Consider the following 17,138-nt stretch of genomic DNA (forward strand, 5'->3'; position numbering starts at 1 on the left):
GTGCGGGCTCGCCCGACTTGGGCTAGATATTCTAAATTAGTGAACGACTTACGTTTCCGATTACTCTCTAGTCCTAGCCCTGCGTATAAGCAGGCAACGTACGGCGTTGTTTAATTCAGCGGCCACGGGCTGGCCCGAATGTCATGTTGGTTGCTGCCGAGATTACCCCAAAAATAATTTACATCACTCCCATGTTTACAAACTAGAATCTATTCAAATATTGAAAATTTCTCAGCAATCACTTTTAATTCAGTTTAACAGTAACGAGTTAAAATAACCTTAATAATTATAATTATCAAAGAACATTCAACATAGCACCATAGATATTTATTTTTTTACGCGATTTACAAATTATTATAAAACGGTTTATTATTTCGTTTACTAAAATTTGTTTTCTGGAATACCTTTGCAGGGAAAAATTGTTGTAATATTTAAAAATCCATTTAAAGAACAAAATTACAGCTAATAAATATACGTATATATATTCCCAACCACTGGTGAAAAGTCTTAGGTGGTCGATACAACACTCGAAGGGTGCTCAATGGGTATATGCGAGCTGTGTGCGGGCTCGCCCGACTTGGGCCACATATTCTAAATTAGTGAACGACTTACGTTTCCGATTATACTGTCCAGTCCTAGGTGCGTATAAGCATGCAAGGTATGGTTGGGATACGGCGTTGTTTAATTCAGCGGCTACGGGCTAGCCCGAATGTTTTGTTGGTTGCTGCCGAGATCGTGATTAAAATATAATTTTAAAATTTGGTAGGGGGAGTTTCAAAGGAGGTAACGCATTTTAGATTTAATTTTATAAGAGTTGTCAAATCACTTTGATAAATATATACACAAATTTTTGTTTATTCTTCTGAAAATTTCAGGGTGGGCACTGACCATCCTGCCCACCCCGACGAGCCGCCACTGTACTATATTAGATCTATGGTATTATAAATTGAATAGTATCAACGTCAATCATTGTTATTGTTTGCTAATAAAACGAAATTTCAGTTTTGATCTGTATATGTAATATTAGAGTTTCCCTGTGTCGTATATCATAGTTAGTTGTTATCCGATTTCTTTTTATTGCTAGATTGTTATATAAGTACTACTGAACTCACAAACTTTTATGTAAAACTATGTCGGAGTATAATTCTGGTGGCACAAATTAGTGTGGATACTTGTAAAGTGGGATAAATAAACTGGTGAATTCATTAGCTTCCACATGTTCTCAACGAATCACCCCGTTACAACTTTTGCAAAACTTCCTTCTAGGAAATGGGCGGTTTGGAGATCCTAATCAACCTCCTAGAAACGAAAGACCTCAAATGCAAACTAGGAGCCCTGGGGGTCCTCACCGAGCTGTCCCAGAACGCGGAGATCCGCCGCTGCATCGCCGACCTGGGTGGCATCCCCTTGCTGGTAAAGAACCTCACGGAACCAGCCAGAGACCTGCAGATGCTGGTGGCCGAGACCATCTACAACGTGGCGCAAATCAGGAAAGCCAGGAAGCATGTTAGGAAATGCAACGGGATACCCAAACTGGTAGACTTCTTGGACGTCAACGAGACTTATTTGTTGACTCCCAGAGAGCAGCTGAGCGCCGACGAGGTGGAGACGGTTAACATAGCTAGGGCCGCGGCTAAGGCGCTGTGGTCGATTTCGAAGAGTAAGAAGAACGTGCAGGTGATGATGAAGAGCGGTTCTGTGCCGCTATTGGCTAGACTGTTGAGGTATAAATGTATTAAAATTTTTTAGACCAAAAAGCCTTCGTGAACCAAAAAAGCCACTTCCTGAAAAGTGGTAGTTTTAAAAATATATTTATTTATAATTTTTTTGGTCTAAAAGTATCAAAGCATCCAAGTCATAAAGTTATGAAATGAACTTAGAGAATGCACGGCATTTCTTGTAATGTTAATATATTTTTTAAAGATCCGTACATGTAGACGTTGTGGTACCCACCAGCGGGACCTTATCCCAATGCGCTGGCGATCCCAGCTACCAGCTGGCCATACAGACCGAAGGGATGATAAGGGACATCGTCAAACACCTTTCGGCCGAAGTAAACGATAACCCTACCACCTGCAGAATTTTCAACGTGAATGTTTTAGGATTTCCCGTTGTTGAGGAGGTACTGTGCAGAGATTATCTTCAAGTGTAGCGAAAACGCCATCACCAGGGAAATGGTGAGGCAGTCGGGCGGTTTGGACCCGCTTGTCAGCATGGCTAGGAACCCCAAGACCAAGGAGGACAAGCCGCTGTTGGCCGCCGTCACGGGCGCAATATGGAAGACCGCCATCAGTTCGGAAAATGTGGAGAGATTCGATCAGCTCAAAACAGTAGAGGTATTCTACATATGTCATAAAAAAATATTGTTAATAGCTACACCTCTCTGATGTGGCACTTTTTTACCTCCATATTTTTAGCATTTGTAACTAATAATAATTCCATACGTTAAAGACATGACAGTATACTTATTCAGAAAAAAAAAACAGTATTTATTATATTGATGATTGCTTTTTCAAGGTCACAAATATGCTTGCAACATTAATTTATTTTTTTTCCGTTAAGAACAAACCAGTTTGAAATCGTTATGTTTTGTTTAAAGTACGATCACTTTCATTAGTGGGAAGTACGCTTACGTCCCTAATTGCTATTTTTCGCTTCTAGAAACATTCCGACATTAATATTTTTTTATGAAAACTGATAATGAATGAGGTGACTAAAGAAAATTAAAGTTTGTTTCAATAAACACACTTTAACACTGTCACATTGAACCACAATAATAATTACGCATACAGGGTGGTCATTGAAACTGGCATTCACATAGCTGATACTGAAATTGTTAAATAATATAATCGTTCAAAGAAATATTCGGAATTTTGTGGTTTTAATTTCACCCTTGACAAAGAACAATACGTAAATACCCACGATAGAAAGATCTTACTATTTCTGCATTTTGAGGACTGCTTTTTTCAACTGGCCTCCTTGCAATTGGAATTAATAGATAGGTATTATATAAAACAAAATTATATACAGGGTCGGAAAGTCCCCATCGGCCGTTACGTGAGAGCGATAAAGAAAGTCATAGATATCCGTGCGATAGAGAAGGATGGCTATAATGAAGGCGTCTCATAATCACCGGCCGTTTCGCCCTTCCACAAATAAGATCCACTTCCACTTGTAATTCAGCGACCGGTGGTCATCTTTGTTTTCGTCGTTTGGCTTTTCTTTAATAGATGTCACTACTTATACAATTTCGACTTCGGTATTCCGATATGTTAACACCATCCGTTAACAGAGGGCAGCACAACGCGTAACAAAGAAAACTTTTTACAGTAGCTAGTAGATACCTCTGTTTGTAAATCTAGTGACCTTGTTTCCCCTACTGAGAAGTTACAAGTGGAAGTAGATCTTATTTGTGGAAGGGCGAAACGGGCGGTGACTATGAGACGCCTTCATTATAGCCATCCTTCTCTATCGCACGGATTTCTATGACTTGCTTTATCGCTCTCACGTAACGGCCGATGAACCATGGGGACTTTCCGACCCTGTATATAATTTTGTTTTATATAATACCTATTTATTAATTCCAATTGCAAGGAGGCCAGTTGAAAAAAGCAATCCTCAAAATTAGGATTAAATTGTAGATAAAAAAAATATTATTTAGATAGGTTTTCAAAAAATATAGGCTCTATCGGCCAAATCGTATGAATTTATTTTGACTGAATTTATGTATATTTTAGTATCGGTTGATGTTAAAAAAAAAATTAGTCATTTTTTTTGTTCATTTGTTTTTATTTTGGGCCCCTTAAATATTTTTTAGATTGTAGAACATTTATCAATATCAAATATGGAGTTAATGTCCTTTCCCATAAAAAAATTCTTAATCATTTGGTCGAAATAATGTTTCCTGATTTTTGTAGTTTTGGTGCAAAGGTATTTAACACAATTACAAAAAAAAAAAGTTTAGAAAAACATTTCACGTTTGTATTTAAAAAATGTTTGCTTTTGTTTGATTATTGAAATCTAAATTCAGTCAAAATAAATTAATACAACTGAAATTCAACCAAAAATTTAACGTATTTTTCAAAAATTGCATTTGTTTTAAAATATGTCATTTTTCCTACACCACAAATCCAGCAATATATCTAATTTGTCGTTATTTGGTATTCAGACATGTAAAAATTACTAGAAGAATTTTTTTCTAATTTTATAAATAAAAATGTTACACATTTGGTCGCAAATTTTATTAATTCAAATATTTTCTTTGGATGACAAAAAATTTGTTATTCATAATGCAGAAAAAAAGTTTATATAAAAGTTGTACAGAATCAAAAAAGCTACAAACAAAATTAATTTGAAACACACAGGGCGATGAGTAAAAACGGGTCACGCCAAATATTACAATTTTTAAATGGAACTCCCTGTATATTTTTAAACATATGGATTTCTGAGAAAATTCTATATATGGCAATATAAACAGTTTAACATTTCAGTGGGGGGTTGCCAACTTCTACTTCGAATTTTGGAAAGAAATGACCTCGAAGAAGTTGTATTAACTTTCAACTACTAACACTTGGAGCAAAAATATTTGACAGAATTATAAGCAAATGTTAGGCAAAGACTCCTATATTAGCTAATGTCGATATTTTATACAGGACATTTTTTATAATACGATCATTTTAAGAAAGTTCAAACTTGATTTTCTAATATTTTTCAAATGGAACACCCTGTATTTTATTGTTCTATTTTATACATATATCAGTCCACTTCAACTTTTATTAAATATGTTCTACACCTAAAGTTGTCAGTTTGTAAGATATAGCAACATTTCTGGAAAAACCTAATTTTTATTATTTTCGGTCGCACGAAATGGCTTTGGAAAAAACTGTCACATTGTGTCAACTTGTCAGTTCTTAATTTATCATTCCATTTTGAGTTAATTTTATTAGTTAATATTTATTTGTGGTATTCTATAAAATAATAAAAATTAAGTTTTTTCAGAAATATTGCTGTACCTTAAAAACTAACAATTTTAGATAGAATTTTAGATTTTAGAAAATGCTTAATAAAAGTTGAAGTGGACCGATATGTGAATAAAATAGAATAATAAAATGCAGGGTGTTCCATTTGAAAAATTTTAGAAAATCAAGTTTAAACTTTCTAAAAATGATCGTATTATAAAAAATGTCCTGCATAAAATATCGATATTAGCCTAATATTTGCCTATAACTCTATCAAATATTTTTGCTCCAAGTGTTAGTAGTTGAAAGTTAATACAACTTCTTCGAGGCATGTTCTTTCCAAAAATTCGAAGAATTTTCTACATAACTTGGCAACCCCGCACTAAAATGATATACTGTTGATATTGCCATATATAGAATTTTCTCGGAAATCCATATATTTAAAAATATACAGGGTGTTCCATTTAAAAAATGTAATATTTGGCATGTCCCGTTTTTATTCATCACCCTGTACGTATCAAATTAATTTTGTAGTTTAGGTTTCTTGATTCTGTATAACTTTTATATAAACTTTTTTCTGTATTATGAGTAACAAGTTATGAGTTATTTTACTTTCTCACACTAATGGCCCACCCTGTATATTGGAAAACATAGTGACTAGAACCCTTCGTATCCTGGATTTAAAGAAAAGGAGAACTTTTCCGAAAAGTGGTCGTGTTTTGTAATTTACAATTACGTCGAAATTTTTAAAAACTAATTTTCAGCAATGAAATTACGATGATGAACGGTAGAAGTGATAGAACCGGACCCAAATTTTAAACCCAGACTTCCCATATTTCACTATTTCGTTTTTAAAAGCTACATTAAGTCCCAGTTAATAAACATACTATAATTGTAAGAGAAAAATAACTTTTGATAACCCCCAACATATTATTCTTGTCTAGGTCCTGGTAAAGCTGCTGGAAAACGTGGAAGAAGACGAACGGGTCCTCAGCAACGTAGTGGGGGCTCTTTGCGAGTGCCTGAAGTTCGAACACAACCGTGCCACCCTGAGGAGGGCGGACGGCATTCCCCACCTGGTGAACCTTCTGAACTACACCTATCCCCCGCTGTTGGAGAACGTACCCATGGTGCTGAGGGAATGCGCAGAGGACGAGGATTCCATGAGGATAATAGAGGAGTTGGATGGGGTGAGGCTCATTTGGTCGTTGCTGAAGAACGATTCTCCCAAGGTGGGTAAGAAGGGAAGTGACACCATCGCGTCAAACGTTTAGATTTAAAATAAAATTTACTTTCTTACACCTTCGAATATCAATTTCAAATGACAAAGGTGCTTGTATGTACGAGTATATTGCAAAACACCCCCCCCCCCCCCCCGGTGGCTTTCTTTTCTGTTTATAAACAATCAAAATTCATGAAAATCGTGCAATTCTCGCCACAGCGGTTAATGACCTGCACACAAATATCCTTCACTATCTACGATCTACGTGTTATATAAAAGAGAAAATAGTTTTAACATAAAATGTTTTTAATAAACTACTCCGGTCGAATTAGACTAAACTCATCATACCTGTTGCAAAAATCGGGCCTAAGTTGAATTTTATGGGCTTAAAATTAAGTAAAAAATACAGAGAAGAAAAGTTTAAATTTGTGTATTTGTAAAGGTGGAGCGTCATATTGTTTATAACAAAAGAAAAAAAATTGCTCTTTTTTTGAGTTTTTCGCTTATATCTTCGACAATAAGCCTCTAATCGACATGAAGTATGCTTATCGATTTTGTTCCTGAGGGAATTTGCTACAAGGATAGGCTTTTGCGAAAGCTCGCAAAATTTTTTTTATCTGCCCAAATCAAGATATCGAAATTCGGTAAAAAAGGTTCGAAAGGTAATTACATTCTCAATTTCAGATTTTTAAGTTGCAAAATAAAAATATTAACAAAACATTTTAAAAAAAAACGTTAACTAAGGTACTTATCTCGGCGGTTTTTAATATACAGATTTCAAACCAATTGCATCAAATATGTAGTGCATAAAAAACATGAATATAAAAAAAAGCTTCTCGATCTGACCAATAGGAGCTGAAATAATATTTTTTTACGGGATTCTGGCCGTTCTATTTAATATTTTGTAATAAACTTGGCCTCGTTGTAAAATAGAAGACTTCACTTTCGCAAGTTTATGCTTGTAGCAAATTTCCTTAGAATAAAATTATTTTCGAAGATAAAAGCGAAAAACAAAAAAAAAAAGCAATTTTTTTCTTTTGTTGTAAACAATATGACGCTCGACCTCTGCAAATACACAAATTTAGGCTTTTGGTCTGTGTATTTTTTACTTAATTTAAGCCCATAAAATTCGACTTTTGAAACCTAATTCGCCCGGACTAAACCTTTCTCAACGCTTCCAATCAAGTTAAAGATTCAGTGGCGTCTTGATTTATTCTAATCCGTTGACTATAGTAAACAACACACTCATTTCAGTCATGTTTCATGCTCGTTATTTACCTTTACCGTCATCGAGATTGAGTGCGAACAGAGTTTTAGATCAATTAGGAACTATTCAAAATACAGACTTAAAATTTGGCACAGTGCAATTATTTCATAGTATGGGCGCCGTTTAGGGGGGAAAGGGGGGGCTATTGTCCCACCTCAGAATTTCGTTAACAGTCAGAGCTAAAGACGTGACAGAATTAGAAGTCTTTTCACTTAGGTTTCCATTAAAGCTGAGATACTTGATGACTTATCCAGATAAAAAAGTTAAGAGAAGTTTCCATCGAGATAACAGCCGCGACGTCTTTTGTTTAATATTTTCCTGAGGTTAGACACATCTCGTACACCTTCCAGGTCCAAGCCAACGCCGCTTGGTCCCTCGTCCCCTGCATAAAGAACGCCACAGACTCGGGGGAGATGGTGAGGAGTTTCGTGGGCGGGCTAGAGCTCATAGTGAACCTGCTGAAGTCCCGTGACAACCACGTGCTGGCGTGCGTGTGCGCCGCCATCGCAGAGGTGGCCAAAGACATCGAGAACCTGGCGGTGATCACGGACCATGGCGCCGTCACCATGCTGGTGGACCTGGTGGACACCGAGGACGTGGAGCTGAGGCAGCACCTAGCCTCGGCGATAGCGTACTGCTGCGCGTGGGGATCCAACTGCAAGGAGTTCGGGAGGCTAGTATTTTTCTCCAAGTTATTATTAATAGGATGACGTCTCGCAAAGAAAACGTGTCCCCTTGTGTTAGTTTTGATAGTGGAATCCAATTTGACAATGCAACTTTTCGTTTTAACATGAATACCAGTAAATAGTTAATTGTTTATTTAATTTAACTGCAACTGTTAGACAATATCTATTTACAAATTGAAAATCAGGTGTTAGTAATTACTGGTTCATACATTAAAAAGGTTATTTTGGTAAATGTCGTCCAGTACCAGCCCATAAAATGTTAAGTTTCTAGTTCAAAATTTAAATGATACGGTTTTAATTGATATTTTAGGTACCTATACAAATTATTTTTACAAGTAACGAAAAATCTTGTAATTTGTGAGAAATCGCTTAATCTGGCAATGGTCTAGTAGAGGACGCAAAATCATTGGAATTCATACACGTAAAATAAAATTTCCAATTAAGACAAGAAAAAAATGACCGATTTAAATTAACTATTTTTTTTTTATTATACAGGGTGTTTCATAATATATGGGCAGGACTTCAGGATGTGATAGCTCCTCCAAAAATTTGAAAAAAAGTTTGTATTAACTTACCCTCTAAAATGCACAATTTTCGAAATACAGGCTGTTGAAATTGTAAAAAAAAATTCGTTTTTTGCGAATATCTCCGGAACCGTTTATCGTACAGAAAACAGTTTTTGTAAGCATTTACTACTCATAAATAAGCTGTTTTGTGCGAGAAAAAATTTTTTTCAGTCATAATTGGTGAAGATTTTGAAGGGGAAGTGGATGTTTTTCTCCCCAAGTTCAAATTGATGAGCGCTGTAAATTTTGCAATATCTCTCTATTCATCGTAGAAACTTCTTTTTTTTTAAACTGGGGTAGGTCGACGAAAAAATAACAATGGGCATATTACGAATTCGTAGAATAGCCCTGAACCTCAGAAAAACCGCATCTTTTTGCCAGCTATCCATTGCATCTATTTTCGGTGAGGTAGCATAAATAGCAACAATTTTATTCAAATTGTTTATAAGCGAAAAACGCACGGTTTTTTAATGCACAATTAGAGAATGTTAATGTCAAAAAAACGGTGATATTTTTTAATAGGTCGCTTAATTACGTCTTAAAATTACAATAACGCTTTTAGAATCATGTTTGGTTGAAAATTAACGCATGTACAGAGGCTTAAGGTTCATAACTTTTGGAGCCTCCGTTATAAAACAAATAGAATTGTGTGAAAACTATTGCACCTTCAGCGCCCACTTCTGGCACACTTTTGAAATATGACAAAACCCTCAACTTGTCATAGGTTTTATAAAATTTTAACAATAAATGCGATAGTTATAAACAAATTAAAAAATGGGCACTTTTCTTGTTTTTTTGCAATAACTTTTTTGTTTATTAACCGATTTTAATTTAACAAGTCTCATTTTGAAGATAATTTTACTTCCTACAAGTTGGCTGAGAGTTACTTTTCGCTACAATTGATGGTTTTCCCTGCAAAGTGAAAAAACTGTTTTCCTCACTTATTTGTTTAAATAGAAAAGTTAGCTAATAAAAGTTTTTTACTCACGAGATGAGACATGACGTCTTGTATTATATTCCTTTAGACAATTTTACAATAATATCGCGGATAGGAATTTTTTCGGGTAAAAATTTTATTTGCTTGGCCTAATTTATATATTTTAAGGTGTTCTTTCAGAAAAACGTATTATTTTACCAAAAGTACCACCAATAATTTAAAAAGATCTCGAACTACCCCTCTGCATCACTGCCAGTGAATGAAAAAAAAAAAAAAAAAATTGCCTCCCTGTAATCGACAATGTAAAGATCTGTGCCAAGTGTCATTTCTATTTTCTCAGCTATTTTGAAGTTATTAAAAAAAATGTATTTTAGTTGTGCACCTTTTATAACTAATTAAAATGAGTAATTGTACCAGGTCGCCAGTACACTGGAAATTTATTTAAAAGTTGTTATTAACAAATATACCTCAATTTTTATGAAATAAAAATAGCAATTAACATAGAATGATGTAATGGGTTACAAGGACAAGTGAAATCTGCAAATATACAGAACATAACGGCTGGGGAAGTTCTCATATAAATGCCACGAGTCAAAATACGTACAATAACCAAATTTATCCAAATAAGTTGCGATATAGTTATATGTATTACGATATTCATATTTGAAACATCCACAATTAATTATTATCGCGACACATCACGCTATACAGGCATTCCAAACTGTTAATTATGTATTCCAAACTGTTGTTTCGATAACCGTAACACATCTGAATCGAGTATTTCTCGATTTCAGGTTGGGAGCCATCACGCCGCTGGTCCAGTACATGGCGGACGAAGACCCCAACGTCCACCGGACGACGGCCCTAGCCCTTTTCCACCTTTCAAAGAACCCCTTCAATTGCATAACGATGCACGAGAGCGGAGTGGTTGCCTACTTGCTGAAGGCGGTCTCATCTACGGATTGGAAACTGCAGGAAGCGGCGGCAGGATGCTTGGCCAATATAAGAAAGTTAGCATTGGAAGCAGAGACCATTCATTTGATCCGAGAAAAACCGGAAACCAGCGAAGAGGAAGACTATTAAGATTGAACTTACTGTACCTACATTATTTTTTTATAAATTATATATTCTTATATTAAAATATATACAGATGTTATTATAAAAAGGACAAAATGTCGATAAAGTGTTTTGTTATATTTTCTGACCTAACCAGACCAAAAGAGAAAAGTAGGTACAACCAGGGGACACCAACAATTATTTAAAGAAATTATCAATATTTTTAAAACTTTTTGGCACCAATTACTTTAAAGCGTGGTTATTATGTATGAAGTTCCGATCATAAAAACCCCGGCAGATGGTTTGTTTGTTTAGCCAGATTTTACTCCTTTTTTTAGCATTTCAGACCCATGTATAGATGGGGTAAAAACGCAATGCGGATTGCGATGTCACCCATTTGCACAGAAGATAAAGCCCACGAGCATATTGTCACGCTATGTCACCCAATGGCCAAGAACCAACACTAAAAGGGGTTACCACGATCCCTTCTGGAGAGGAAATATTTAATATTTATCATTTATCTTGAAAACAAGAACATTTTAGCAATAAAAGTTATATCACTATAGAACATTTACTATTGTATTATTACAACGGGTGTCGAATTTGAAATAATTTGGAAAAAAACAGGTGGGGGCGAAAATTAATAACTCCCTTCGTTTTAAAAAAAATATATTTACGCACACGTTATTGAATAATGAAAAACTGCAGCCGATTTGCAAAAAATATATTCTTAAAACTTTAACGTCCCATATCTCGATACAAGTTTATAAGAACTTTTTTCAATAATTCCCGACACAACCCGCAAAATTTGGCCAAGCGTTTTAATTACACTCTGTATACGTGAAAGATCGCACCTGAAAACAGGTTTTACCAAACAAATATCAGCAGTCAGCAAAACTACTTATTGATCTCTAAAATAAATATAAATATTTTGTACACAAATATAATTTTTCTAATAGTAATGCCAATATTTATTTATTTTATTATTAATAAACGGCAATAACAGTCATTAGACACGCCACTGTGTACGTTTGTTTATTTTGAATTGAAACCGAGCTCGCGTAACGAATAATTCACTGTTATTATTACACTCATTGGAATCAGTTTTTGTTTTGTTTAGATCTTGCTGGATATAATATTGGAAAATTTATGATAGCTTTATTGACCATTTAATAATGGGGAAAAATATACACACCGTACGTGTTAATTTTTAATTTACCGGGAACGTTTTTATGAATAAATGTGTGAAACGATTTTCTTTATATTGTATAGGTTTATTATTCACTTCGCTGTTAAATAAACAACACGTTTAAATATTGTATTTCCGCGTTTATACCAAATAAATTATCATTGTTTTGTGAGGGATTAATATTTATTTTCAAAATTTCATGGCATTTTTTTTAGATCTTGTTTCACTTTAATATTCTTCGAATATTTTTGAATTTTTAAGATGTTTCGGAAACTTTTGGGCAAGCGTAACAAAGTATATTTATTTAAAATCAAATTTATGTTTATCTCCCAAAAAAATAATATGTTAAATAAATCTATAGTTTAATTGAAGCAAAAATTATGAGATATTTCGCTAACAAAACAATTGTTTTATATTTGTAACACCACACTTTAAAAAATATAGCAAATATAGAAAAGACTTTTTAAATTAAAACCGACAATGCATTTTTCTAATCCATGTCTCAAATGTTTTGACACCAGACATGTTAAAATTTAAAAATATTGCAAGATTATTTTTTGTCAATTATTTTGAATAGTAAAATTGCTAATAAGAATCTAATAAAATAATCTGATAAACTGCAGGTATACGTACTTTCATCAAAGCAAATTTCTGATCGTCATCCAGCGATATCTTCGAAGGTGCCATTCCAAAGCTTCTCCAGAGTGGCTAACCCAAATTTCGTTTCGAAGATTACACCAAGCCTTCCGAAACGCGACAGTGGTCAATTGGAAACTGGCATATTACCAATCGCTGTCGCAAGAAGCGAGGCATAATGTTGGTAAACTCGCTTGCTTACCTTGCAGCATATTAATTTAGATAAATATTGTATTTGGTAGGGGTAAAGACAGGTGTAAGTTTCCCGTGCTCGTATATGCAACATACCATACGTTGGTAAGAATTCTTCGCCGATTTGACACGAAGTGTATACCTGTTCATTCGACAGAATTTGTAGTACCTATACAGGGTGGGCCACCAGTAACGCCTCGGTCGCTAGTGACCAAACAGCAAATGTTACAGAAACCTGTTTATGTGGGTATGTGTAGGTTGATTACGGCTACATTTTAAAAATATTTTGAGATATACAGGGTGTCCAGGAAAAGCGTACCATATCAAAGTTATGTTTTTTTAAATGGAACACCCTGTATTTTACTGCATTTTTGAAAGCACCGTAAAAAAATAGGTGAACTTTATTAAAGGTTCTGCATACCTAGGACTTACAGTTTGTGAGATATTTCAATTTTAGTGAAAATGCAGGCATAGCGTAGAAATTTAATATTAGCAATAAAAAAATAATTTTAAGGAAGCAGCTTTGGAGGGTCTATTTTAGATCCTTGAAGTTATAAATTGTTATATTTGTCGTCACTTAGTATTATACAGGGTGTTCAAAAAACTGCTGAATACTTCTCTCAACTTTAAACAGCAATAACTTGGTTATTTTAAATGGAACACCCAGTATATTTTTACTTTGGGAGTTGGGAAATTTAAAACTCTTTCAAACTGTGTATAGGTTCCCTATACCTATCTCTAACGGTATTGGAGATATTTGTGCCGTTTCGTTTTTTATCGATTTTTTTTGTAAGATGTATCCACGTGTCTCTATCGAGGTCTTTACTGAATTGGTTTGGGTTCTTCTTGATGACGTCTCTTTAAATATAAGGAGAAAAATGTGAATGCAAATAGATGGCACACCTGCACATTTTTCATATTCAGTGAGAAATTATATAAATCGATAATTAAGTAATAAATGAGTAGGTAAGAATGGTTCATGTCAGTGGCTACCACAGGTGTCCAAACCTCTCGTAATGGACTTCTTTGTTTCGGGCTGTATAAAAATATATCTTGTACACAGTGTTCCACCTACTACTTGCGATGATATGAAGGAAAGGATTAGATATGCATTTGCCACAATCACCCCAAATATTCTAAGGAATGTGAGAATATCATTTGAAGATAGAATAAGATGCTGTATTCAAGAGAATGGTTATCAATTCGAACATCTATTAAAATTTTTCTTTGTTTCTTCTAAAAGTAAAATTTTCTTTAATAAATATTTTTCATGTTCATAAATAATTCAGTTACTTACTACAAACATATTTATACAAAATTAATAACTTTTTATAATTATTCTGCTTATAAAATAATATTTTTTATTAGAAAACTTTTTTGAATATTTTCATGATAATGATAAAAGGAACTTTTACTTTTAGAAAAAACAAAGAAAAATTTTAATTGATGTTCGAATTGATAACCATTCTCCTGAATACAGCATCTTATTCTATCTTCAAATGATATTCTCACGCAAATGCATCTCTAATCCTTCCCTCCAATATCATCGCAAGTAATAGGTGGAACATTGTATACAAGATTTTTTATATAGCTCGCAACAAAGAAGTCCATTACGGTGAGGTCTGGACACCTACGTGGCCACTGACATGCACCATTCCTACTTATCCATTTATTACTAAATTTTCGATTTAAATAATTTCTCACTGAATATGAAAAATTTGCAGGTGCGCCATCTAATTGCATCCTCATTTTTCTCAATATATTTAAAGAGACGTCATCAAGAAGAACCCAAACCAATTCAGTAAAGACCTCGATAAAGACACGTGGATACATCTTACAAAAAAAATCGATAAAAAACGAAACGGCACAAATATCTCCAATACCGTTAGAGATAGGTATAGGGAACCTATACACAGTTTGAAAGAGTTTTAAATTTCCCAACTCCCAAAGTAAAAATATACTGGGTGTTCCATTTAAAATAACCAAGTTATTGCTGTTTAAAGTTGAGAGAAGTATTCAGCAGTTTTTTGAACACCCTGTATAATACTAAGTGACGACAAATATAACAATTTATAACTTCAAGGATCTAAAATAGACCCTCCAAAGCTGCTTCCTTAAAATTATTTTTTTATTGCTAATATTAAATTTCTACGCTATGCCTGCATTTTCACTAAAATTGAAATATCTCACAAACTGTAAGTCCTAGGTATGCAGAACCTTTAATAAAGTTCACCTATTTTTTTACGGTGCTTTCAAAAATGCAGTAAAATACAGGGTGTTCCATTTAAAAAAACATAACTTTGATATGGTACGCTTTTCCTGGACACCCTGTATATCTCAAAATATTTTTAAAATGTAGCCGTAATCAACCTACACATACCCACCTAAACAGGTTTCTGTAACATTTGCCGTTTGGTCACTAGCGACCGAGGCGTTACTGGTGGCCCACCCTGTATAACGTTTGTATAAAAAACCCTGCTACCCTGGTTTTACAGTTTACACGTCAATATTTCTACAGAAAAATTGCTGTGCGTATTAAATACAAGAAATGTATTTTATAATATTGGAGTATTATGTTCATTATTGTTTATTTAGTATCGATTTACTTACTGTAAATTAACATAAAAATCAATGCGCATGCGTCTAACTGTTTTGGATTGCCCTAAGAACGAAGCTATTATTAACTTATTACCGACAGTTTTATTCAAATATTACTGAAGCTTTTTCACTGAATTAATTCCGAGGTTTCTTCCCGGGATACCTATAATCATATCCGAACGGAGGTGGACATAATAATATAGATTATTTTTCTTAATAAATTTTAGTTATCGTGTAATATAGTAAAAAGTTTTTACTTATATTCGCATATTTTTTTCTAAACATTGGTATTCAATGATTTTTTATTCTGTCAAAACAGTATCGTGTAAATAACTTGACTTTTATGAGCAACATCTTTTAAATCCAGTCAGATTTTCCGCTTACTATTCATAGATATTTTCCTTGGTATTTTCTCTAACAGCGATTAGTTTTTATCAAACTTAAATAAGCTGACTGGAACCGGATAATTTTAGAATCGATTATTAAGAAACTAATGTTTCATTTAAATTTCTCGTAGAAATTTTAAATTAGATTTTTTGGAAAAGTATTTACAAGAATTTGAAACTAATATTAAAAATACCTAGATATGGCAAATACTCAAGGACACATTTAAACCAATAAAAAATATAAAACATTCATACATTTTGGATGATGACAGACACGGTTTCACATAAAAGAGTGAATATTTTGGTCTTTTTAGATACGTATTAAAAATAATCCTTCAAATTTTTACAAAACATTTTTTCAATCAAATCTTTCTCTCTTATTAAGCATTTAATAACCTATCACCCATACCTACTTGTTACAACCAATGTATATCATTAGTAACATAAATGTAGATTTGACAGTATGAGTATTTATTCTACGATGATTCGTAATTTGACGATCTACCTAGACCTACTTACATAAATATGTAGATATGTATGTACCTAGGTATAATTTCGAAATGCAGGGTTGCAGGGGCATCCATTTTATATACACAAATTAATATCAAAATAGGCCTATCTTTATGCAGTTTTCACAATTTATAGATTCAAAATTACTGAAAGTTGTAAGAAATATGAAATACCTATATCTTGTAACAAATTTACTAGTACCTTCGGTTAAGTGAAAAACAACAAATATAAGTAGTTATCACTTATCAGTATCGCAAAGAATAACTACCGTTTATAGAAGTTACGCAAAGAATTTACAAATAAGTCAATTTATCAACATACTCAAAACATGACTTACCAACAAAGCGTCTTGTATCTTGAAATTAACCTGAAGGTAGTCTTTTTCTCACAAAAGGAAAACGACTCCATAACAACTCGTCACAAATTTTTCATCACAGGAAAAAGCTTTTAGTCACTCACAAATAGTCTTGAGTTCAAAATCCACGGTAACTATTACACATAATGGTAAGAAAAAACCAAAATTCATTCATAATGCGAAATATAAACAGATATTCACAACTACAAACTTTCGCATCTTTCTAACCTTACTTTTTAACAATGTGAAGAAGCAAAACACAACCTACGCGCCATAACGCGCTACACTACAGACAAACACAAACAACAACAACAAACAATTTAAACAAGTGAGAATCAAAATGTGCAGTGTTGCTCATGCGCACCAACTTTTTACGCTGATATCTGGCCGTAGCGAGACCTATTCCTATTATATCGTATAACTAAATTTTAATTTTATCGGTGTACATGCATTCGTAATTTCGTAGAAATAGATTTAGAGTTACTGCAGAAACAAATATAGAATTAGAAAGAAATATAATATTAAGTTTCTGTATTGTATTATAAATTCAATTCCATTAATTTTAAATGCCTAACTTCAA

The 17,138-nt window shown here is 33.7% G+C and overlaps 2 protein-coding genes across 2 annotated transcripts in view; one reads left to right on the plus strand and one right to left on the minus strand.

Moving 5' to 3' along the window:
• LOC108908932 (armadillo repeat-containing protein gudu) overlaps positions 1–10,719 on the plus strand; it is a 12,477-nt gene extending 1,758 nt beyond the window's left edge. The window contains exons 3-8 of the mRNA XM_018713122.2: positions 1,267–1,724; positions 1,924–2,053; positions 2,103–2,336; positions 5,903–6,190; positions 7,798–8,120; positions 10,431–10,719. Coding sequence (XP_018568638.2) covers positions 1,267–1,724; positions 1,924–2,053; positions 2,103–2,336; positions 5,903–6,190; positions 7,798–8,120; positions 10,431–10,719 — 1,722 coding nt within the window. The remainder of the gene's footprint in view (positions 1–1,266; positions 1,725–1,923; positions 2,054–2,102; positions 2,337–5,902; positions 6,191–7,797; positions 8,121–10,430) is intronic.
• Positions 1–16,808, minus strand: part of LOC108908952 (SEC14-like protein 2) — a 28,928-nt gene extending 12,120 nt beyond the window's left edge. Inside the window, exon 1 of the mRNA XM_018713145.2 lies at positions 16,541–16,808. The gene's annotated coding sequence lies outside the window, so the exon portion shown is untranslated. The remainder of the gene's footprint in view (positions 1–16,540) is intronic.
• Between the last annotated feature and the right edge of the window lie 330 nt (positions 16,809–17,138).

This window comes from Anoplophora glabripennis, unplaced genomic scaffold, assembly GCF_000390285.2.
Source record: "Anoplophora glabripennis isolate ALB-LARVAE unplaced genomic scaffold, Agla_2.0 scaffold373, whole genome shotgun sequence".
NCBI lineage: Eukaryota > Metazoa > Arthropoda > Insecta > Coleoptera > Cerambycidae > Anoplophora > Anoplophora glabripennis.